Source organism: Trachurus trachurus (genome assembly GCF_905171665.1).
Source record: "Trachurus trachurus genome assembly, chromosome: 18".
Taxonomy (NCBI): Eukaryota; Metazoa; Chordata; class Actinopteri; order Carangiformes; family Carangidae; genus Trachurus; species Trachurus trachurus.
Window position 1 is genome coordinate 1,144,318 of NC_139909.1, and position 24,859 is coordinate 1,169,176.

Genomic DNA, 24,859 nt, shown 5'->3' on the forward strand with positions numbered 1-24,859 from the left:
TAAATAAATTTGACTTGACTTGACTTGTAGCAGCAGCACTATGGTGGCTGACCTCTGACCTCTCAGCTGACGGCGTGGTTGTGGGCGTGGCCCTGGCTCAGTGAGGGACCAATCAGAGTCAGTCAGTGTCTTTCACTTGGTTTAATTGAGCACAGCATGTGACAGGATATAAAAAGTAATATAAAAAGTCAAGAAGAAGCAAAAAATCGAACAAGACACTCGTGCCCCCCCAACCCCCCCGACCCCCCCTCCCCATCTTGGACACGGTTCTACCACAGTTTCACACATCACACAGCTTATGAACTTGATTAATATTTAACTGTCTCAAGACATCGCAGGGACCTGACGTGTAAAAAATACACAACAAAACAAAACTGACTATCACGACTTCCTGTATCTGGCCCTTCAAATTAAAAGCCCTCTAGTCTTTCATACACAGTTAAGTCATATAGATATTGACTTCGTTTTGACTATTTGAGGGCAGTACAGCCATACAAGTCCCATCACAGAGTCCTTCAGAGGACAAACAAGGCACTGGTTCTGGTGGACGTGGTCTCTGGGACCAGCACAGACCCTGGTCCTCCTCAGGTCAAAGGTCAAAGGTCAAGGCCTGTCTCAGACTGGTGAATAAACATGGAGGATAAATAATTCTGTCAACATCACAAAGCAAAGCAGCGGGACAGGAAGAGAAGAGGAGAGCCAGAGAGACGTTTCCATCCTCATCATCTGGACGTCATCAAACACACTGATCACTCTGATTGATCAACTGACCAATCAGACTATGTCTTCAGCCATCAGTGGAGTTAATTCTGTTCCTGGTGGAGACGGTTTCTTCTTCCCTGTAGAGACAGAAGATGGTGAGACCGAGACAGACAACTAGAGATGAACAACTAGAGACAGACAACTAGAGACAGACAACTAGAGACAGAACTAGAGACAGACAACTAGAGACAAACTAACAACTCTGACCTTTGACCTTGAGACCCATTTCTGCATCACTCAACAAGACTCCGCTCTTGTTGTAGACTCTGCAGGTGTATCTTCCGCTGTCTGTCTCTCTGGGGTGTTTCAGGATCAGACTGAATTCTTTCTTCATCTCTGTTCGTCCTCTGTAAACCTCCTCCTGTTCTACAGAACCGTTCTGATACACATGGACCTTCCTGTTGTCTTTGTCTGTACACTCCACTCTGACGTCTTCAGACAGGTCAGTTGTGGTCTTGAAGGACAGCTGGACAGACTCCTCCCCCTCCTCCACCCGTTTGTCTGAGAGACAACAAACACATGATGAGGGTTGAAGAAGGGAGGAGGAAGGACAAACAAACAAACAACCAGAGACAAAGAACAACTCTCACCATGTAAATGGAACGTCTTGTCTATCCCTCCACGAGGCAGGTCAGCTGTGGTCTTCAAGGGCGGCTGGACAGACACTGCCCCCTCCTTGCCTGAGAGACAACAAACCACATGATGATGAGATCAAATAGCAGCAGCAAGTTTTAATCTCCTCAGTGAAGAACCAGAAAGTTGTAGAGGAACCTGAAGGACAGAACCAGAACCAGAGGAAGAGTGGACCCATTCCTGCAGTGTTGAGGCTACGAGTGAGTTGGTTCTGAGCAGAGCTGAACAGAACCTGAACCTGACACCAACCTCTAGAAACAGCTGGAGGGGGGAGGAGGAGGAGGAGGAGGAGGAAGAAGGAAGAGGAGGAGGGAAGGAAGGAGGAGGAGGAGGAAGGAAGAGGAGGAGGGAAGGAAGGAGAAGGGAGGAAGGAGGAGGAGAGAGGAGGAGGAAGGAAGAGGAGGAGGGAGGAAGGAAGAGTGAGGAGGAGGAGGAGGAGGAGGAGGGAAGGAAGGAGAAGGGAGGAAGGAGGAGGAGGAGGGAAGGAAGGAGGAGTGAGGAGGAGGAGGAGGAGGAAGAAGGAAGAGGAGGAGGGAAGGAAGGAGGAGGAGGAGGAAGGAAGAGGAGGAGGGAGGAAGGAAGAGTGAGGAGGAGGAGGAGGAGGGAAGGAAGGAGGAGTGAGGAGGAGGAGGGAGGAAGGAAGGAAGGGAGGAGAAGGGAAGGAAGGAGAAGGGAGGAGGAAGGAAGAGGAGGAGGGAGGAAGGAAGAGTGAGGAGGAGGAGGAGGAGGAGGAGGGAAGGAAGGAGAAGGGAGGAAGGAGGAGGAGGAGGGAAGGAAGGAGGAGTGAGGAGGAGGAGGAGGAAGAAGGAAGAGGAGGAGGGAAGGAAGGAGGAGGAGGAGGAGGAAGGAAGAGGAGGAGGGAAGGAAGGAGAAGGGAGGAAGGAGGAGGAGAGAGGAGGAGGAAGGAAGAGGAGGAGGGAGGAAGGAAGAGTGAGGAGGAGGAGGAGGAGGAGGGAAGGAAGGAGAAGGGAGGAAGGAGGAGGAGGAGAAAAGGAAGGAGGAGTGAGGAGGAGGAGGAGGAAGAAGGAAGAGGAGGAGGGAAGGAAGGAGGAGGAGGAGGAGGAAGGAAGAGGAGGAGGGAAGGAAGGAGAAGGGAGGAAGGAGGAGGAGAGAGGAGGAGGAAGGAAGAGGAGGAGGGAGGAAGGAAGAGTGAGGAGGAGGAGGAGGAGGAGGGAAGGAAGGAGGAGTGAGGAGGAGGAGGGAGGAAGGAAGGAAGGAGAAGGAGGAGTGAGCAGGAGGAGGAGGAGGAAGGAAGGAAGGAAGGAAGGAAGGGAGGAGAAGGGAAGGAAGGAGAAGGGAGGAGGAAGGAAGAGGAGGAAGGAGGAGGAGAAGGAGGAGTGAGGAGGAGGAGGAGGGAGGAAGGAGGAGTGAGGAGGAGTGAGGAGGAGGGAGGAGGAGGAGTGAAGAGGAGGAGGAGGGAGGAAGGAGGAGGAGGAGGAGGAGGAGGGAGGAGGAGGAAGAGGGAGGAAGGAGGAGGAGGAGGAGGAGGAGGAGGAGGGAGGAAGGAGGAGGAGGAGGGAGGAGTGAAGAGGAGGAGGAGGGAGGAAGGAGGAGGAGGAGAAAGGAAGGAAGGAGGAGGAGGAGGAGGAGGGAGGAAGGAGGAGGAGGAGGGAGGAGGGAGGAGTGAAGAGGAGGAGGAGGGAGGAAGGAGGAGGAGGAGGAGAAGGAGGAGTGAGCAGGAGGAGGAGGAGGAAGGAAGGAAGGAGGAGGAGGAGGAGGAAGAAGGAAGAGGAGGAGGGAAGGAAGGAGGAGGAGGAGGAAGGAAGAGTGAGGAGGAGGAGGAGGAGGAGGGAAGGAAGGAGAAGGGAGGAGGAAGGAAGAGTGAGGAGGAGGAGGAGGAGGAGGAGGAGGGAAGGAAGGAGAAGGGAGGAGGAAGGACAAACAAACAAACAACCAGAGACAAAGAACAACTCTCACCATGTAAATGGAACGTCTTGTCTATCCCTCCAGGCAGGTCAGCTGTGGTCTTCAAGGGCGGCTGGACAGACACTGCCCCCTCCTTGCCTGAGAGACAACAAACCACATGATGATGAGATCAAATAGCAGCAGCAAGTTTTAATCTCCTCAGTGAAGAACCAGAAAGTTGTAGAGGAACCTGAAGGACAGAACCAGAACCAGAGGAAGAGTGGACCCATTCCTGCAGTGTTGAGGCTACGAGTGAGTTGGTTCTGAGCAGAGCTGAACAGAACCTGAACCTGACACCAACCTCTAGAAACAGCTGGAGGGGGGAGGAGGAGGAGGAGGAGGAGGAAGAAGGAAGAGGAGGAGGGAAGGAAGGAGGAGGAGGAGGAAGGAAGAGGAGGAGGGAAGGAAGGAGAAGGGAGGAAGGAGGAGGAGAGAGGAGGAGGAAGGAAGAGGAGGAGGGAGGAAGGAAGAGTGAGGAGGAGGAGGAGGAGGAGGAGGAGGGAAGGAAGGAGAAGGGAGGAAGGAGGAGGAGGAGGGAAGGAAGGAGGAGTGAGGAGGAGGAGGAGGAGGAAGAAGGAAGAGGAGGAGGGAAGGAAGGAGGAGGAGGAGGAGGAAGGAAGAGGAGGAGGGAGGAAGGAAGAGTGAGGAGGAGGAGGAGGAGGGAAGGAAGGAGGAGTGAGGAGGAGGAGGGAGGAAGGAAGGAAGGGAGGAGAAGGGAAGGAAGGAGGAGGAGGAGGAAGGAAGAGGAGGAGGGAAGGAAGGAGAAGGGAGGAAGGAGGAGGAGAGAGGAGGAGGAAGGAAGAGGAGGAGGGAGGAAGGAAGAGTGAGGAGGAGGAGGAGGAGGAGGGAAGGAAGGAGGAGTGAGGAGGAGGAGGGAGGAAGGAAGGAAGGAGAAGGAGGAGTGAGCAGGAGGAGGAGGAGGAAGGAAGGAAGGAAGGAAGGAAGGAAGGAAGGGAGGAGAAGGGAAGGAAGGAGAAGGGAGGAGGAAGGAAGAGGAGGAAGGAGGAGGAGAAGGAGGAGTGAGGAGGAGGAGGAGGGAGGAAGGAGGAGTGAGGAGGAGTGAGGAGGAGGGAGGAGGAGGAGTGAAGAGGAGGAGGAGGGAGGAAGGAGGAGGAGGAGGAGGAGGAGGAGGGAGGAGGAGGAAGAGGGAGGAAGGAGGAGGAGGAGGAGGAGGAGGGAGGAAGGAGGAGGAGGAGGGAGGAGTGAAGAGGAGGAGGAGGGAGGAAGGAGGAGGAGGAGAAAGGAAGGAAGGAGGAGGAGGAGGAGGAGGGAGGAAGGAGGAGGAGGAGGGAGGAGTGAAGAGGAGGAGGAGGGAGGAAGGAGGAGGAGGAGGAGAAGGAGGAGTGAGCAGGAGGAGGAGGAGGAAGGAAGGAAGGAGGAGGAGGAGGAGGAAGAAGGAAGAGGAGGAGGGAAGGAAGGAGGAGGAGGAGGAAGGAAGAGTGAGGAGGAGGAGGAGGAGGAGGAGGAGGGAAGGAAGGAGAAGGGAGGAGGAAGGACAAACAAACAAACAACCAGAGACAAAGAACAACTCTCACCATGTAAATGGAACGTCTTGTCTATCCCTCCAGGCAGGTCAGCTGTGGTCTTCAAGGGCGGCTGGACAGACACTGCCCCCTCCTTGCCTGAGAGACAACAAACCACATGATGATGAGATCAAATAGCAGCAGCAAGTTTTAATCTCCTCAGTGAAGAACCAGAAAGTTGTAGAGGAACCTGAAGGACAGAACCAGAACCAGAGGAAGAGTGGACCCATTCCTGCAGTGTTGAGGCTACGAGTGAGTTGGTTCTGAGCAGAGCTGAACAGAACCTGAACCTGACACCAACCTCTAGAAACAGCTGGAGGGGGGAGGAGGAGGAGGAGGAGGAGGAAGAAGGAAGAGGAGGAGGGAAGGAAGGAGGAGGAGGAGGAAGGAAGAGGAGGAGGGAAGGAAGGAGAAGGGAGGAAGGAGGAGGAGAGAGGAGGAGGAAGGAAGAGGAGGAGGGAGGAAGGAAGAGTGAGGAGGAGGAGGAGGAGGAGGAGGGAAGGAAGGAGAAGGGAGGAAGGAGGAGGAGGAGGGAAGGAAGGAGGAGTGAGGAGGAGGAGGAGGAGGAAGAAGGAAGAGGAGGAGGGAAGGAAGGAGGAGGAGGAGGAGGAAGGAAGAGGAGGAGGGAGGAAGGAAGAGTGAGGAGGAGGAGGAGGAGGGAAGGAAGGAGGAGTGAGGAGGAGGAGGGAGGAAGGAAGGAAGGGAGGAGAAGGGAAGGAAGGAGAAGGGAGGAGGAAGGAAGAGGAGGAGGGAGGAAGGAAGAGTGAGGAGGAGGAGGAGGAGGAGGAGGGAAGGAAGGAGAAGGGAGGAAGGAGGAGGAGGAGGGAAGGAAGGAGGAGTGAGGAGGAGGAGGAGGAAGAAGGAAGAGGAGGAGGGAAGGAAGGAGGAGGAGGAGGAGGAAGGAAGAGGAGGAGGGAAGGAAGGAGAAGGGAGGAAGGAGGAGGAGAGAGGAGGAGGAAGGAAGAGGAGGAGGGAGGAAGGAAGAGTGAGGAGGAGGAGGAGGAGGAGGAGGGAAGGAAGGAGAAGGGAGGAAGGAGGAGGAGGAGGGAAGGAAGGAGGAGTGAGGAGGAGGAGGAGGAAGAAGGAAGAGGAGGAGGGAAGGAAGGAGGAGGAGGAAGGAAGAGGAGGAGGGAAGGAAGGAGAAGGGAGGAAGGAGGAGGAGAGAGGAGGAGGAAGGAAGAGGAGGAGGGAGGAAGGAAGAGTGAGGAGGAGGAGGAGGAGGAGGGAAGGAAGGAGGAGTGAGGAGGAGGAGGGAGGAAGGAAGGAAGGAGAAGGAGGAGTGAGCAGGAGGAGGAGGAGGAAGGAAGGAAGGAAGGGAGGAGAAGGGAAGGAAGGAGAAGGGAGGAGGAAGGAAGAGGAGGAAGGAGGAGGAGAAGGAGGAGTGAGGAGGAGGAGGAGGGAGGAAGGAGGAGTGAGGAGGAGTGAGGAGGAGGGAGGAGGAGGAGTGAAGAGGAGGAGGAGGGAGGAAGGAGGAGGAGGAGGAGGAGGAGGAGGGAGGAGGAGGAAGAGGGAGGAAGGAGGAGGAGGAGGAGGAGGAGGAGGAGGGAGGAAGGAGGAGGAGGAGGGAGGAGTGAAGAGGAGGAGGAGGGAGGAAGGAGGAGGAGGAGAAAGGAAGGAAGGAGGAGGAGGAGGAGGAGGGAGGAAGGAGGAGGAGGAGGGAGGAGGGAGGAGTGAAGAGGAGGAGGAGGGAGGAAGGAGGAGGAGGAGGAGAAGGAGGAGTGAGCAGGAGGAGGAGGAGGAAGGAAGGAAGGAGGAGGAGGAGGAGGAAGAAGGAAGAGGAGGAGGGAAGGAAGGAGGAGGAGGAGGAAGGAAGAGTGAGGAGGAGGAGGAGGAGGAGGGAAGGAAGGAGAAGGGAGGAGGAAGGAAGAGTGAGGAGGAGGAGGAGGAGGAGGAGGAGGGAAGGAAGGAGAAGGGAGGAGGAAGGACAAACAAACAAACAACCAGAGACAAAGAACAACTCTCACCATGTAAATGGAACGTCTTGTCTATCCCTCCAGGCAGGTCAGCTGTGGTCTTCAAGGGCGGCTGGACAGACACTGCCCCCTCCTTGCCTGAGAGACAACAAACCACATGATGATGAGATCAAATAGCAGCAGCAAGTTTTAATCTCCTCAGTGAAGAACCAGAAAGTTGTAGAGGAACCTGAAGGACAGAACCAGAACCAGAGGAAGAGTGGACCCATTCCTGCAGTGTTGAGGCTACGAGTGAGTTGGTTCTGAGCAGAGCTGAACAGAACCTGAACCTGACACCAACCTCTAGAAACAGCTGGAGGGGGGAGGAGGAGGAGGAGGAGGAGGAAGAAGGAAGAGGAGGAGGGAAGGAAGGAGGAGGAGGAGGAAGGAAGAGGAGGAGGGAAGGAAGGAGAAGGGAGGAAGGAGGAGGAGAGAGGAGGAGGAAGGAAGAGGAGGAGGGAGGAAGGAAGAGTGAGGAGGAGGAGGAGGAGGAGGAGGGAAGGAAGGAGAAGGGAGGAAGGAGGAGGAGGAGGGAAGGAAGGAGGAGTGAGGAGGAGGAGGAGGAGGAAGAAGGAAGAGGAGGAGGGAAGGAAGGAGGAGGAGGAGGAGGAAGGAAGAGGAGGAGGGAGGAAGGAAGAGTGAGGAGGAGGAGGAGGAGGGAAGGAAGGAGGAGTGAGGAGGAGGAGGGAGGAAGGAAGGAAGGGAGGAGAAGGGAAGGAAGGAGGAGGAGGAGGAAGGAAGAGGAGGAGGGAAGGAAGGAGAAGGGAGGAAGGAGGAGAGAGAGGAGGAGGAAGGAAGAGGAGGAGGGAGGAAGGAAGAGTGAGGAGGAGGAGGAGGAGGAGGGAAGGAAGGAGGAGTGAGGAGGAGGAGGGAGGAAGGAAGGAAGGAGAAGGAGGAGTGAGCAGGAGGAGGAGGAGGAAGGAAGGAAGGAAGGAAGGAAGGAAGGAAGGAAGGGAGGAGAAGGGAAGGAAGGAGAAGGGAGGAGGAAGGAAGAGGAGGAAGGAGGAGGAGAAGGAGGAGTGAGGAGGAGGAGGAGGGAGGAAGGAGGAGTGAGGAGGAGTGAGGAGGAGGGAGGAGGAGGAGTGAAGAGGAGGAGGAGGGAGGAAGGAGGAGGAGGAGGAGGAGGAGGAGGGAGGAGGAGGAAGAGGGAGGAAGGAGGAGGAGGAGGAGGAGGAGGGAGGAAGGAGGAGGAGGAGGGAGGAGTGAAGAGGAGGAGGAGGGAGGAAGGAGGAGGAGGAGAAAGGAAGGAAGGAGGAGGAGGAGGAGGAGGGACGAAGGAGGAGGAGGAGGGAGGAGGGAGGAGTGAAGAGGAGGAGGAGGGAGGAAGGAGGAGGAGGAGGAGAAGGAGGAGTGAGCAGGAGGAGGAGGAGGAAGGAAGGAAGGAGGAGGAGGAGGAGGAAGAAGGAAGAGGAGGAGGGAAGGAAGGAGGAGGAGGAGGAAGGAAGAGTGAGGAGGAGGAGGAGGAGGAGGGAAGGAAGGAGAAGGGAGGAGGAAGGAAGAGTGAGGAGGAGGAGGAGGAGGAGGAGGAGGAGGGAAGGAAGGAGAAGGGAGGAGGAAGGACAAACAAACAAACAACCAGAGACAAAGAACAACTCTCACCATGTAAATGGAACGTCTTGTCTATCCCTCCAGGCAGGTCAGCTGTGGTCTTCAAGGGCGGCTGGACAGACACTGCCCCCTCCTTGCCTGAGAGACAACAAACCACATGATGATGAGATCAAATAGCAGCAGCAAGTTTTAATCTCCTCAGTGAAGAACCAGAAAGTTGTAGAGGAACCTGAAGGACAGAACCAGAACCAGAGGAAGAGTGGACCCATTCCTGCAGTGTTGAGGCTACGAGTGAGTTGGTTCTGAGCAGAGCTGAACAGAACCTGAACCTGACACCAACCTCTAGAAACAGCTGGAGGGGGGAGGAGGAGGAGGAGGAGGAGGAAGAAGGAAGAGGAGGAGGGAAGGAAGGAGGAGGAGGAGGAAGGAAGAGGAGGAGGGAAGGAAGGAGAAGGGAGGAAGGAGGAGGAGAGAGGAGGAGGAAGGAAGAGGAGGAGGGAGGAAGGAAGAGTGAGGAGGAGGAGGAGGAGGAGGAGGGAAGGAAGGAGAAGGGAGGAAGGAGGAGGAGGAGGGAAGGAAGGAGGAGTGAGGAGGAGGAGGAGGAGGAAGAAGGAAGAGGAGGAGGGAAGGAAGGAGGAGGAGGAGGAGGAAGGAAGAGGAGGAGGGAGGAAGGAAGAGTGAGGAGGAGGAGGAGGAGGGAAGGAAGGAGGAGTGAGGAGGAGGAGGGAGGAAGGAAGGAAGGGAGGAGAAGGGAAGGAAGGAGAAGGGAGGAGGAAGGAAGAGGAGGAGGGAGGAAGGAAGAGTGAGGAGGAGGAGGAGGAGGAGGAGGGAAGGAAGGAGAAGGGAGGAAGGAGGAGGAGGAGGGAAGGAAGGAGGAGTGAGGAGGAGGAGGAGGAAGAAGGAAGAGGAGGAGGGAAGGAAGGAGGAGGAGGAGGAGGAAGGAGGAGGAGGAGGGAAGGAAGGAGGAGTGAGGAGGAGGAGGAGGAGGAAGAAGGAAGAGGAGGAGGGAAGGAAGGAGGAGGAGGAGGAAGGAAGAGGAGGAGGGAGGAAGGAAGAGTGAGGAGGAGGAGGAGGAGGGAAGGAAGGAGGAGTGAGGAGGAGGAGGGAGGAAGGAAGGAAGGGAGGAGAAGGGAAGGAAGGAGGAGGAGGAGGAAGGAAGAGGAGGAGGGAAGGAAGGAGAAGGGAGGAAGGAGGAGGAGAGAGGAGGAGGAAGGAAGAGGAGGAGGGAGGAAGGAAGAGTGAGGAGGAGGAGGAGGAGGAGGAGGAGGGAAGGAAGGAGAAGGGAGGAAGGAGGAGGAGGAGGGAAGGAAGGAGGAGTGAGGAGGAGGAGGAGGAAGAAGGAAGAGGAGGAGGGAAGGAAGGAGGAGGAGGGAGGAAGGAAGAGTGAGGAGGAGGAGGAGGAGGGAAGGAAGGAGGGAGGGAGGGAGGAGGAAGGAGGAGCAGGAAGGAGGGAGGAGGTGGAAGGAGGAGGAGGAAGGAGGAGGAAGGAAGGAGGAGTGAGGAGGAGGAGGGAGGAGGAGGAGGAGAAGGAGGGAGGAAGGAGTGAGGAGGAAGGAAGGAAGGAGAAGGGAGGAAGGAGGAGTGAGGAGGAGGAGGGAGGAGGAGGAAGGAAGGAGGAGTGAGGAGGAGGAGGAGAAGGAGGGAGGAAGGAGTGAGGAGGAAGGAAGGAAGGAAGGAGAAGGGAGGAAGGAGGAGGAGGGAGGAGGAGGAGGAGAAGGAGGGAGGAAGGAGGAGTGAGGAGGAGGAGGAGGGAGGAGGAAGGAGGAGGAAGGAGGGAGGAGGAGGAAGGAGGAGGGAGGGAGGGAGGAGGAGGGAGGAGAGAGGAGAGGAGGAGGAGGAGGAGGAGGAGAGAGGGGGAGGCAGAAGAGGGAGGGAGGAGGAAGGAGGATTGAGGAGGAGGAGGGAGGAGGAGTGAGGAGGAGGCGGAGGGAGGGAGAGAGGAGGAGGAGTGAGGAGGAGGAAGGAAGAGGAGGAGGAGAAGGAGAGAGGAGAAGGAGAGAGGAGGAGGAGGAGGAGTGAGGAGGAGGCGGAGGGAGGGAGAGAGGAGGAGGAGTGAGGAGGAGGAAGGAAGAGGAGGAGGAGAAGGAGAGAGGAGAAGGAGAGAGGAGGAGGAGGAGGAGGGAGGAAGAGGAGGAGGAGAAGGAGAGAGGAGGAGGAGGAGGAAGGAGAGAGGAGCAGGAGGAGGAGGAAGAGAGAGGAGGAGGTGTTGTCAACTCTGACCTTCAACCCAGAGCCTCACTGTTCTCTCTTTCAGTAAGACTCTGTACTTGTTGTAGATGCTACAGATGTATCCTCCTCTGTCTCTGACTCTGGGCTTGTCCAGCTTCAGACTGAAGTCTCCAGTCTTCAGGTCGTTCTTCATCTCTGTTCTGTCTCTGTAACGTTGGTCCTGTTCTACAGAACCGGTCGGATACACATGGACCTTCCTCTTATAAGTGTCCCACCACTCCACTCTGACGTCTTCAGGCAGCTTAGCTGGGATCTTGACAGACAGCTGGACAGACTCCTCCCCCTCATCCACATACACCTGTAGGACTGAGACAACAAACACATGATGATGTCATCAGACAGCATTATTCTCTGCAGTGAGACAAACCCAGTCTGTATTCTAAACCTCAGACTCTCCTGCTAGTACGTACTCATTTGGCTAAAATACAGTATGTAGTACACAGTATGTAAACAAAAGTAAAATCTGCAGTATGTGAAAAATTCCCGGATGTCGTACTGATTCAGGAAATATCTCCAGTATCCGACCAGTCTACATTGTGTACTGTATCCCACAATGCAATGCTCCCCTGACTTCTAACCCTAACCAATGACGGTTTAGAGTAGTGAAGTATTTTTTTTAGATTAAGTAAGGGATAATGCCCGACGAGGTGTCCATTATCAGAAATGAATGGACGACGCGGAGGCGTTGCTGATGTGTTGATTGTAAAACATGTATTTCTTGATGTAAATGTGGTGGTTTGTGTCCGTAGGCTCCAGAGCCCCGAGGCAGCGCTGCTCTTCTGTCCAATACACACAGGAAGCTTCACTTTACATTCAGACTAACTAATGCTACTGATACAGCTGTTAGATTTCATCACTGAGACCAACATTTATCTCCTAGAAATAATTTAACCAGAAATTAAAACAGCTTTTAACTAGGGCGGTCAGGCGATTACAAAAATTAATCTAATTGATTACAGGATTTGTAATTAATTAATCTAATTAATCGCATTTTAATCTTATATCTGCTAAAGGTACCCAAATAAAGACTTTGAATTCTAGGACATTACAAAATTGTATTGTATGACTCATCAATTGAATACACTAAAGAGAAGATTTGAAATCCACATTTTTATTGGTGAAGTGCGTTTCATAAATGAAATTTAAAAGAAAATGGTCTAGCACATCCCAGCAAACCGAAGCGCAGCGCCCTGGAGCGGAGGCAGTTTCAGATCGGCGCCCATGTTAACCAGTCTGCCTGGTCGCACATCCCGTTGCGGCGCTTCAGTTCGGAGTCTGTTCTATTTTTCACACGAGCCGTGAGCGCTGTTGTCAAGCTGGATAGACAGATCGTACCAGACAGGAAGTCGGGCTCAGAAAAGACGAGAGAATCCGGTCAATTTTCAAAATATAATTAAATGATGATTAATGAAGTTGTTGCTTGTCCGTCTATAAATATTTGTCAGTTGCATCTGCACACGAGACACACACACACATCCATACATACAGAGCTAGAGACAGACCTGTGTGTGTGGAAAACCGAGTACAGACGGGTAGAGATGTGAGTGGAGTCGATGTTTGACCCAGCGGGGAGAGAGCAGGAGAATCAGCTCCCTGTGCAGCCAGCCAAGCGCCTGCGAGGACGCACTGCTCCCGCTCCGCTTCCACGTGCAGTGCAGTGCGTCCGGGCTGTGAGTCGCGTCCATGTCTGTTGTCACCCTGGATCTATTGTTGTCACTCTGCTTTGACTAGTGACGCAGGTGGGAAGTGACCATCACTCCTCGGTGCTAGTGCTACCATGACGTGCCACTGCCAAGTAGCCTACGGGTCATTCAATGGGCCACATTTAAAATGCTTACGCATTGAATTGCCACTCAGAATCTCAGAATTAATTGTGTTAATTTTTATAACGCGTTAATTTGCAGTGTAATTGTAACTGACAGCCCTACTTTTAACCTGTTTTACTGCTATCGCTGTTGGTTGTAGTGAAATGCATTCTGTGAGACCTGTATAATGTAAGCTGCATGCTGCAGTGTGAACAGCATCAGTCTGCTGAACGGCTGCAGTGTGCAGTTCATACAGTTCATACTAACACAGTTTCAAATGCAACCAGAGACAAACAAACACTCTCACTTGTGACCTCCAGATACACTCTTCTGACTCTCAGTGGGACTCCGTCCTTGTTGTCTCCGTTCTGGTTGTCTCTGTTCTTGTTGTAGACTCTGCAGTAGTATTCTCCTGTGTCTTTAGGTGTGGGCTTTCTCAGCGTCAGACTGAAGTCTCCAGTCTTCAGGTCTTTCTCCATCTTTGTTCGTCCTCTGTAACGCTCGTCCTGGTCTCCAGGCTGATCCGAACCGTCCTCATACACATGGAGCTTTCTGCTGCACCAATCCACCCACTCCACTCTGACGTCTTTAGACAGGTCACCTCTGATACACCACATCCTCATCTTCACCCAGCAGGTGCCAGTCCACCTGAAGGGCAGCAGGACAGACTCCTCCCCCTCCTCCACCTCCACCTCTTTGCCTGAGAGACAACAAAGCACATGATGATGTCATCAGACAGCAGCAGGTTTTAATCTCCAGCTCTGATTTCAACTAGTTCATCTTTGACATGAACTAGACAAAACCAGAGAGACAGAGACAAACAAACAACCAGAGACAAGCAAACAACTCTGACCTTTGACCTGGAGCCTCACTGTTCTCTCTCTCAGTAAGACTTTGTCCTTGTTGTAGATGCTGCAGTAGTATTCTCCTCTGTCTCTGACTGTGGGCTTTCTCAGGGTCAGTCTGAAGTCTCCTTTCTTCATCAGGTCGTTCTTCATCTCTGTTCGGCCTCTGTAAACCTGGTCCTGTTCTACAGAACCGTTCTGATACACATGGACCTTCCTGTTGACTCTGTCCGTCCACTCCACTCTGACGTCTTCAGACAGGTCACAGATACAACAGATACGACACTTCCTCATCTTCACCCAGCAGGTGTCAGTCCACCTGAGGGGCAGCTGGACAGACTCCTCCCCCTCCTTCACCTCCACCTGTTGGACTGAGAGACAACAAACACATGATGATGAGATCAGACAGCAGCAGAACGTATGGAACGTGACACACACACACACACACACACACACACACACACACACACACACACACACACACACACACACACACACACACACACACACACACACACACACACACACACACACACACACACACACACACACACTCTATACCTTTTAAAATCCACCAAATGAAAACTGCAAGAGTTCCTAACAGGAAAACACCCAGGAAAATATTCCACCATGGAGTAGGACGTACTGTAGTCAACACAAAAAACATGACATGGAATTATTAAAATCAATACAATCACACATTCAGACAACACAACACTGACCTCTGACCTGTATCTACAGCTCTGACCTCTGACCTGTAGAGACAGAAGACGGTGACACAGAGAAAAACAACCAGAAATAAACAACCAACTCTCACCTTTGACCCAGAGATTCACTGTCCTCTCTCTCAGTAACCCTCCATCCTTGTTGTAGATTCTACAGGTGTATCTTCCTCTGTCTCTGACTGTGGGCTCTCTCATGATCAGACTGTAGTCTCCAGTCATCAGGTCGTTCTTCATCTCTGTTCGGCCTCTGTAAACCTGGTCCTGTTCTTTAGGACCGTTCTGATACACATGGACCTTCCTGTTGTCTCTGTCCCTCCACTCCACTCTGGAGTCTCTAGGCAGGTCAGGTGTGGTCTTGAAGGACAGCAGGACAGACTTCTCCCCCTCCACCACCTCCTTCACCTGTTGGTCTGAGAGACAACAAACACATGATGATGTCATCAGACAGCAGCAGCAGGTTCTAATCTCTGACCTGTGACCTTTGACAGGTCAGATGAGAAAGGAGGACATGTTGTAAACTCTGACCTTTGACCTTGAGCTCCACTATTGTCCCTCCCAGTAAGTCTCCATCCTTGTTGACTCTGCAGGTGTAGTCTCCTGAGTCTGTGTCTGTGGGCTCTCTCAGCTTCAGACTGAAGTCTCCAGTCTTCAGGCCGTTCTTCATCTCTGTTCTGCCTCTGTAAACCTGGTGCTGGTCTTCAGGATGGTCAGAACCGTTCTGGTACACATGGACCTTCCTCTTGTCTCTGTCCCACCACTCCACTCTGACGTCTCCAGGCAGCTTAGGTGTGGTCTTGAAGGACAGCTGGACAGACTCTGCTCCTGACTCCACCTCCTTCACCTGTTGGTCTGAGAGACAACAAACCACATGATGATGTCATCAGACAGCAGCAGGTTTTAATATCTGACCTGTACCTACAGCTCTGACCTCTGACCTGTATCTACAGCTCTGACCTCTGACCTGTACCTACAGCTCTGACCTCTGACCTGTACCTACAGCTCTGACCTCTGACCTGTATCTACAGCTCTGACCTGTATCTACAGCTCTGACCTGTGACCTTCAGGTGAACTTCCTGATGACTCTTCTCCAGCCCCGTCTCTCTGTAGATGCAGGTGTAGGTGTCACTGTCTCTGGTTGTGGGGTTCTTCAGGATCAGACTGAGGTCTCCAGTCGTCAGAGAGTCGGTTCTCAACGATGTTCTGCTGGCGTAGTTCTGGTTCTGTCCTTCCAGTTTGTCTCCACTCCGAAGACGTTGATGAACTTTCTTGTCTGAGCGGCGTTCAAGGCTCCATATCACATCGGTGAACTCAGGGTCAGTGACAGTGACCTGACAGGGCAGCAGCACAGACTCCGCCCCCTCATACACCTCCACCTCTACACCCAAGGCATGCTGGGAAACTGAGGACACAAAGAGACAGACAGAGACACAGTGAGTGTGACAGTAGTAGACTCATCCCACTCAGTTTCTACCATGTTCACCATGCTTCATAAAAATGCGTAAAAACGAAACTTATCAACCAGCGTTTCCCATGAATAAAAAAATAAACGAGTCTCTGTCACACACGCACTTACACACACATACACACAGGCACATGGACCAGGTCGCATTGTGATGGTAATAAGCATGCGCTACATCACGCTAATGTGTTCAAATTGCTATCCGCCCCCCATCAGACGGTCCGGGGGGGGGGTTCGTCATAAGACGACGGACCAGCACACTCCAGGGCGGGCGACTGTGGCAGGATCAGGGCTCCAGACTAACTTTTTCACAGCCACCTAGCTTTTCATTTAGTAGCACCAAAACAAATTAGGTAGCACCATATTTTTCTTTGTATAGTGTGTTATTAATACATGACCTAACACACAGAGCGGCATGTTTAAAGAGGCTGCAGTAGAGTGGGGTGTTGATGAGGTAAGAATGCTAAAATTAGTGTTGCACCGATACCGATACTAGTATCGGTAGGGGGCCCGATACGGCACTAAAATGCTGGCATCGGTATCGATGAGTAAAACAAATGAAGCACCGATGCCATTTACTGAATATGAACGCTGCGCCTTGTGTCTTCTCTCGCCCGACACTCACTGCTGTGTGATCACACGTGTTCAGTGCATGCCAAGCCAAGTAAGGATGTAAACAATTCAATTAATTGCAGTTAATCAATCCTTTTCAAGGAGTTTTTTGTGAAATGTAAACAAGCAAAGCCGACAAAGTAGCGGGATCTCTATTTAAATGTGTATAATACCATAACTACTGTTATTGTGTGGATTTTTTCTTATTATTAGTGTGAATGCTGAAAGCATTCACAGTATTGTTATTCTGTTCGGCCATTTTGTTTCTTTAAACTTATTATTAGTGTGAATGCTGAAAGCATTCACAGTATTGTTATTCTGTTCGGCCATTTTGTTTCTTTAAACTTATTATTAGTGTGAATGCTGGAAGCATTAGGGCCACGGGCAATTGCACCGGGCACTACTGTTATTGTGTGGATTTTTTCTTATTATTATTTTTCCACTTCCGGCCAACTTTCGATTCGCTACGTGTACAAATTATATATCAAAAACGTGCGGTTTGATCGGGATCGGTGTGCTATTACTTTTCTCATCAGTTTACGAATTTTTCGTAAACTGAAAAACTGCGCAAAATTTTTGCATTGAAGTCAATGGGACGGGCGAAAAAAAAGAGCGAAAAAGACCAATCATTGGAGTTTAACAAACGTCTACTGCTCAGGCATACTTTCATCTAGAGACTCCATTTAAACTTTAAACAGTAGACACAAGTCTTGTGTATTGTCGTATTACTCCACGTTTTGATAGGTCATATAGTTTTTGATCAATCCCTGATCAATGACCATGATCATTTTTGGAGAAATTCTGAGATTATAATGGGTGTGTATTGCACGGAATGTTCGTGTCAGAGTGCGTGACATCATCGGTTAGAGTGGGAGAGATGCCAGAAAAACTCCAGATTTTTTCTCTTTCTAAACTCCAAACGGCCACAATTTACACTCTACACACATAATTTCCGCCACGTTTGTAGACGAGCTCATCCTCGATCTCATCATCTGCTCAAAATATCAGAGAGACTTACAGAATTTAAACTCTGAGCCTCTAAGTGCGGCCACGTCTGTCTCTGCTCCTCATTGACTCCAATACAAATATTTTCTGAGAGAAGCAGAACGGCCTGATGTTTTAAAACTGCCAGCGTCGCCAAAATATTTACTGTAGAAACACCAAATCGTACCAAAATTTTCAGTAAGTCCTTAGAGCAACGTTGATCTGTGTTTTGTTCTGATAGGAGTTACCGTTTTGTCAGGCTAAGCCTAAATGTGAGACCGGTGCAGAGGCAGAAAATGGCTCTTTTTCTCCACGTTTCTGTCTGTCTCAGCCTGCGGGGGCCCCTATCGCCGTGGTAACCTCTTTGATCCTCAGGCCAGAGCTCGTTAACTTCATAAACAATCCACCTGGCGCTCGTTTAAATGTTTATAAACACAGACACAGCTAAATCAGACTGACACAGGATGCAGCTACTAACTAACTATGTGTCAAGTCAGTCACACACACACACACACAGACTCTAGAGCCAGCTTCATGTGATTACAGTCACACACACACACACACACCTTCATGTGATTAAAACACAGTTAACGTGCAACAGAATTTAAACTTAAACCATGATTTAATCTGGTTTTAAAGTTAAATCTTGTTGGTGTCAAATGCGTCAAATGCCTCTCGTGGGAGCAGCTGATAGAGTCCCCCCCAGCTGAAAGCAGCCCACCCCACCAGCCAGAGGGTCCAGGACCATAGGGACTGCAGTGGAGGAAGGCTGCCTTAACACCCTGCACAATGGCACCCAGTACACAGAAGTTAGACAGGACCAGTCAGCCCATCACCTGGTCCGTTCAACAAATCAGTTTATGCTACTGTGATTTATGTAGCCTAGTTAAATACTACAGTAATCATCATAGTGTATTGGCAGGAAAGACCATTTAAATCTGTATCAAATATCGATTAATGAATTAATCGATAATTTGCATGTTGGTCTTGGTTAAGTACCACCTTGAAAAAAAAAACTATGTTTTGTTGCTTAAGCTATTCAGTCATTCAATGGTATACTAAAATCCATGTGAAAAAAATGCTTCTCACTGTTCTCAGGTCAAATATTTATATGCGATTAAAATGCAATTAATTGCGATTAATTAATTACAAAGCCTCTAATTAATTAGATTAATTGTTTTAATTGAGTCCTGGCCCTATTACACAAGATAAACACACACACACACACACACACACACACACACACACACACACACACACACACACACACACACACACACACACACACACACAGGTAACCTAATGTGATTACAGCTCCTCCATATCAGTGCTTATAGAAAGATGATCATGTGTCTGTCTGATCAGCTCTGTCTTGACCTTAAGATCGTGGGTTTGATTGCCATGTTGACAGAGATGGCACAACCCGCAGTAGCCCCATGGGCCTTTCAAAATTTCCCAAGAGGAAATTTTCTAGTTGTTATTATTAGCCATAAGCTTGTGATTAAACTTAGCTTTTTATCATGTTCAGTATTATACCCGATATTATAACCATGACAACTGCAGCGGGGACTAATCATGTCTAGGGCTGCAACTAACGTTTATTTTGATAATCGATTAATCTGTCGATTATTTCTTCGATTAATCAATTAACCGGATTTTAAAAAAGCACAAATTTGATTTACATTGTAGGGAAGAGAAGAACGAGAGGAGGAGTTGTTTCTCAGTTTGATCCAGCATGTCACTGGTATCATTTATTTCTTTCTCCCTAACTTTATTCAAAAACAGAATGTTATTCCAAATGGACAATATTAGTGCAAATAATTGCACAAATAAGTTTTTTTTGAGTTAGTTGAACGGCCCAGAGCTGTTAAACTAATAATAATACATTAAAAAATAATAATAGACAAAATTCATTAGGGCACTGCCTGATTTGCTTACAAGTGGAAGTCTGCAGCATGTTTACATCCAAAGGAAAATTCTGATCAACCCTGAAAGTTCATCATTCACCGGATCAACCGACAACAACCTGACGTTACTCCGACAGTTTTCAGTTTGGCTCACAGCCGCTTCCCCGACCGGCCCACGTAATCACACCGTGATAAACACCAGTCACCGCAGAGTGACAGGCTGGACCCTCCGCTCACACAACGTTACACACACACACACACACACACACACACACACACACACACACACACACACACACACACACACACACACACACACACACACACACACACACACACACACACACACAGCAGCGATCTGATGTAAACATCGGTATTAACTGTAAGCGCCCATCACTAGGGCTGGGCGATATGGCAAAAAAACGTTATCACGATATGTTTTTCCATATTGATCGATTCTCGATATCGGCTCGATATGTATTTTTTGCTGACACTGCCAGTTCAAGCAGCATCCTGACTGAATCCTGAAGAAACCAGAGAATGTGTTCAGTTTGGGAGGATGACATGAGTTCACTTTAATGTTCATTAAGGGTGGAACAGTTCAATAATCCACAGTTTGATTTGATTTACATTGTTGTTGTTTTCTGTTGTCTTTTTTCTACCATACATCAGCTCTAAAATGTGTCAATCACGAGGCTTTAGTCTTTCTAGTTATTTGAACAGGTTGTAGACAAATATTTAGCTATTTAGCTACTCTGACAACAGGCTTTATGCCGAGCCCCGCTACTTCTTGAACTTAAGGCTCTGATGAATCCAGGTGTGTCTGACTCTGACCTCAGTAGTCACAACAATGGTCAGACACACCTGGATTCATCAGTTTGTCCAATGATGTAAGACAGGAAGGAAAGGAGCCTGTTTGAGCTCAGGAAGTAGTGGAGCTGTGCATAAAGCCTATTTATTGATCTGACTCGGTAACCACGAGCGGAGCTCACGTCAACTCAGGTGATCTGCAGGTTGTTTCACTTCACCGCTCCGACGCGACGCTCCGTGTGTGCGTGTGCGTGTGTGCACGCGCGCGCGGCGCTGACAGAGAGAGAGGGAGGGAGGGAGAGAGACTGTCGGCGCATACTGTGAGTGGATTTGACTCCACGCGCACTGTCCGCGGACTTTTGCGGTTTCATAGGCAAGCATACAGTGTCACATTTGAAACAGATTGAATCCGCGCGGTCATAAAAATTGAGCTTTGCGCGGAAGGGACCGGCGGACGCCCGCTTTGGGTCCTCGTCTGCCTCGAGTGCCGGAGTCAAATACGTATGTGGCGGCCTGAGCCTCGCGCATGTTCTTCACACTGTACATGAGCAAACAGATATGTTACCGCAGAATAAACGTCACGAGCAGCTCCGTGTTTCCTCCACTTTGTGGCAGTGGTAGGCTATCATCAGGTTGCTCTGACTCCACACTGACAGGCTTCTTTAGCCGGGACAGACGAACTGACGCTCCACACGTTCACAATCGCTTCAGTTGCCATCGGCTCCACCTCCACTCATTTCCTCCCTCTTTTACAACTTTCACTTTATCACAGCTTGGGATCAATAAAGTATATCTATCTATCCATCTTATCCTTCCTCCCTTTAGCTGCAGCTGCTCAAACAAGCTCTGCATGCTCAGGACAGGAGGCGGAGTATCAGACGGAAGTGTGACCGGCTGCTGTCGCGCATATTTACTTTCATGTGATATCGAGGAATAGGGCCATAGCTTATTATCGAAATCGATCAAAGATTTATCGCGATCCCGTATCGAGATCGTTATATCGCCCAGCCCTACCCTCATATATCAGTGTTTCCCCCAGAAAATGTGTTAGTTAAGGTGGTGCCTGTCCTGTTGGGGGGGGGGTGCGCGCGAGCGGATCGATCGATCGTCCGGGGGGGGGGGGGGTTGAAAAGGCTCATTGTTGTTAAGGCGGCCGCCTTAACAGGAAAGCGCTGCGGGAAACCCTGTATATGCCTGCCTAGAACCGGCCCTGGTTATAACTTGAAGTTACGGGTCTATAGAGCAATTCTGGTTTGAGTATCAAGTGCTCAGATTAAAAATTGACCCCTGGGGATGGGGGGGTGGGGGTTGGTATTGTTTCCCAAAACCCCACCAGCCTTACCAATATTAGGGTAACTGTTTTAACTTTTGATAGGATTGTCTGATCTACAACATCCTCTGTCCTTAGACCCTCACATCCACTGAGGAAAAACTCCATGGAAAACCCTTTTATGAATGTACTATTTTATCTTATTTAATTATATTTATAGAAATGTCTGTTTTTTAGGTGTGCCTGTTTTTAGATTGTGCCCATTTCTTGCTTTTATATTTGTTTGTTTTATCTGGGACCTGGGTACAGATTTCGTTCTGTCATGTTTGACATGTGGAATGACAATAAAATACTTTGACTTTGACTTTAACAGGGAAAACCAGGAGAAAGCTCAGGGTGAGCAACAGAGGAGGGACCCCTCACCCAGGACGAACAGACGGGACAGAGTTGTTACAGACAAGAAAACAGTATGTTCTTTAGACCCTTATCTTCAAATTAAAAGTGAAAACTAAACATCCACATGAAATGACTGAGTGTCCTGGACTGGGATAGTTCCCAAAAACTTAAAACACAAACAGCCCCACCCAGAATATTCCCTAGCAGCCTCCACAATTCACAACAGGACACAGACTGAAAACCAGTCAGTAAACACACAAACGTTACACTGACGGAGTCAGTTTTGCCTTCACAAAGACTTAATGTCTGAGATCATCAGCTGATAAAACCAAAATAGTAACCACACACAGGCACGCACAGAGTCTGAACAGAGTTAAATCGCTTCATAACGGTTCTAACGGCAGGAACCCGCCCAAACATGGCGCGCACAGCCACAGCTTCCGTGTGTGTGTTTGTGTGTGTGTGTGTGTGTGTGTGTGTGTGTGTGTGTGTGTGTGTGTGTGTGTGTGTGTGTGTGTGTGTGTGTGTGTGTGTGTTCTTACCGTGCAGCAGTGTCACTAACGCCACTAACAGCTTCATGTTGTCTGAACACCGAGCTCTCTCCGCTGCAGCTGCTCCGTCCTCTTCCTCCGTCAGACTGACTCTGCCTCTGCACTCGGAGTGACGCAGTTACTCAGTTTACTTTCGGTTTCTACAGAAAGTCACGGGGACACCCCTTCACAATAAGAGCGTCTTTTACTCGCTGAATTACTGACACAAGAGACATGTTGACAAGCCAGCCACATTTTTTGTGTGTATTTTCACAGATAGAATAAATGTTTCACAAATCATAAACTGTGTGTTTTATGGGTTTTTCTTCACTGTAGGATCATCTAGATCAAGTGTACTACCACTGAACAACCAATAGGGGGTTACATAATTTTAATTATTATTTCATCATCATTACAAGGGAAAACCAGGAGAAACCTCAGGGTGAGCAACAGAGGAGGGATCCCTCACCCAGGACGGACAGACGGGACAGAGATGTTGTTACAGACAAGAAAACAGTATGTTCTTTAGACCCTTATCTAGACTAAAAGTGAAAACTAAACATCCACATGAAATGACTGAGTGTCCTGGAACCCCACTAACTGGGATAGTTCCCAAAAACTTAAAACACAAACAGCCCTGTAGCAACCAAAAACGTAATAACGGCCAATAACGTAATAACAGCCAATAATGTAATAATTTTGGCCATTTTAAATGTAATAAAGCCAATAATGTAATAACGTGCCAATAATGTAATAAAACTTTTGAGCCAATAACGTAATAACTTTTTGCCAATAATGTAATAAGTTATTACATTATTGGCTGGTAATAACTGGTGTCGATAATGTAATAATACATAAATATGACTGCAGTTCTTGGAAATAAAAGGGTTTTTTGCAGTTTTTGTACAGTTTGCTAATCAAAAATAGGTAAGTGGATGACATAGTTGTCATATTTATTCATCCAAGATATGTACTATCTTTCACCTCTCTCTCTCTCACTTCTACCATGCTTAATGATATGTTTGCAAACGGAAGAAGTAAGCATTGTAGGCTATCAACAACTTCCAAAACATAACCAAACTTGTGTATTGAATGGTGTCTGCAGCCAGTTTATGTTTCAGTCATGTAGAACTTCCTGCCTCAGACAAACCATGTGAAATGTGATAATCCCAGCATGGCTCGGAGGAGCAATGGAGTTGATTTGGTTTTACCATTCTCTTTCTATTTGAATTTTTTTTTTTTCAACACGTTGAGCTTAAAGGTCCCGTGTTGGATAAAGTGACATTTTGATGTTTTTTGTTGTTGTTGTTTTTTTTTTTTTTTTTACAGTGATAATAAAGCAACATAGGTTCTAAAATACTGTGAAAGTATAAAGGTACTTTTTTCATTCACAAACGTAAAAAAAAAAAAAAAAACTACCTTTATACTGTATGGAGCAATACTGTACAAACATCTACCTTTAGACTTTCACAGTATTAATATAGAACCTAAAGCTGCTTTATCATCACTGTAGAAAAAACAAAAAACATTGAAATGTCACTTTATCCAAATGGGACCTTTAAGCTCAACGTTTTGATGTAGTTTTTAATTTTCAAACATGAAAATCAAAGTTAGACGTATGAAACCTGCAGAGATTTCATTTTTGATCTCCAACAGCTGGTTTCAGTAGTGATCTATTTGTTGATTGGTACTGCAAAAGAAAACATTTATTTGAGAAAGAGATTTCTGAATGTGTACAATTGTGCTGCCACTTCATTTGGAACTTCATTTGGGTGTTCTGGAGATAACGCTAACCATCAAGTTGGACAAATGATCCCAGCAAACACAAACCGTAATTTCAACGTTGATTTCCGGTTGAAACCAGGTTGATAAGGTTTGAACGTTTTTCAATCTCTTTTCAACCGTCTAAAAAGCGGTTACAACATCAACGTGGCGCAAAACACATATTTGTTTAATTTGGGTTGATAATCATTTCCGTTGTAGCTCTCAAAAGAGATTGTATTGATTAGATTGGCGTTTTTTCTCTAAATGAGGGAGGCGAAATTACGTCTAAACAAAACGTAATTTCAACGCATTTAATGTTTCATAAAATATCATAAATATGGTCATATATGAGCTTTGTGTTGTTAATAGAAAGCTTCCAGTACATCGCAATGGTGATATTTTAATGAATTTATGTAAAATTAGAGGACGCCGTGTACTGCTGTAACGCGCATGCGCAAACACTTAGGCTGAGGACTACCTTGACCATAACCGGCTGCTGCACTGAGCGAGCAGGAGTGCGGCGAATGAGTCGGTCCTACTCACGCTGCCTGAGTCGTCAAATACAGCATTTTTGGTAAGTGCATGTACTACTGTACATTATTTCCTATGTTCCAACAAGAAATTATGACACCATTTGTTTCATTTTACGCCGCTAACGATGCGGACGTGGCCGCTCGTTCGGGCATGCTAACTTAGCAGTAAGGTTAGCATGGTAGCTTGTAACGTTTTCATGCTGCGGCCTTGACAAAACTTTCTGCCCGACTACTTTAAGGCGTGTGTTTCTAATGTTGGTTCGCTATTGCATGTAATTCCACAATTGGACTGTCGATGTAGCCTTCTAAATTTAATATTCAGGCCATTTTACATCGAAAATACACAGCTGAAAGTGAGGGGGCTGCAAGCTAGGGAGGGAGTGAATGTCCCCACTCTCCACTCTCCAAACTTAATTCCGCCCCTTCCAATCCTGATGTCACTCAATGTTTCACCAATGCACCCCGAGTCCTCACTCCATCACAAAGCATTAGCAGTGGCATCGGTGATGATGATGATGATGATGATGATAGTGTTAATGATGATAGTAATGGTAATAATAACAATAAAAATAACAAAGATGGTGAGTGTGATAATGTTTATAAAATAAGACTACTATCATTGGCCGCGTTTCCCAGATTCGATCTTTCTTAAGGACTTAAGAAGGCT

The 24,859-nt window shown here is 49.1% G+C and overlaps 2 protein-coding genes across 2 annotated transcripts in view; both read right to left on the reverse strand.

Moving 5' to 3' along the window:
- Nucleotides 1-1,199, reverse strand: part of LOC311001443 (butyrophilin-like protein 2) — a gene marked incomplete at its 3' end in the record, with an annotated part of 36,150 nt that extends 34,951 nt beyond the window's left edge. Inside the window, exon 1 of the mRNA XM_083992529.1 lies at nt 1,118-1,199. The remainder of the gene's footprint in view (nt 1-1,117) is intronic.
- LOC311001357 (uncharacterized protein) lies at nt 475-22,005 on the reverse strand. Its single transcript, XM_083992431.1, has 5 exons — nt 21,908-22,005; nt 14,979-15,326; nt 14,661-14,776; nt 14,020-14,221; nt 475-839 (listed from the first exon to the last, which is right to left on the reverse strand). The coding sequence occupies exons 1-5, from the start codon at nt 21,942-21,944 to the stop codon at nt 775-777; spliced, it is 768 nt and encodes a 255-aa protein (XP_083848557.1). The 5' UTR covers nt 21,945-22,005; the 3' UTR covers nt 475-774.
- Between the last annotated feature and the right edge of the window lie 2,854 nt (nt 22,006-24,859).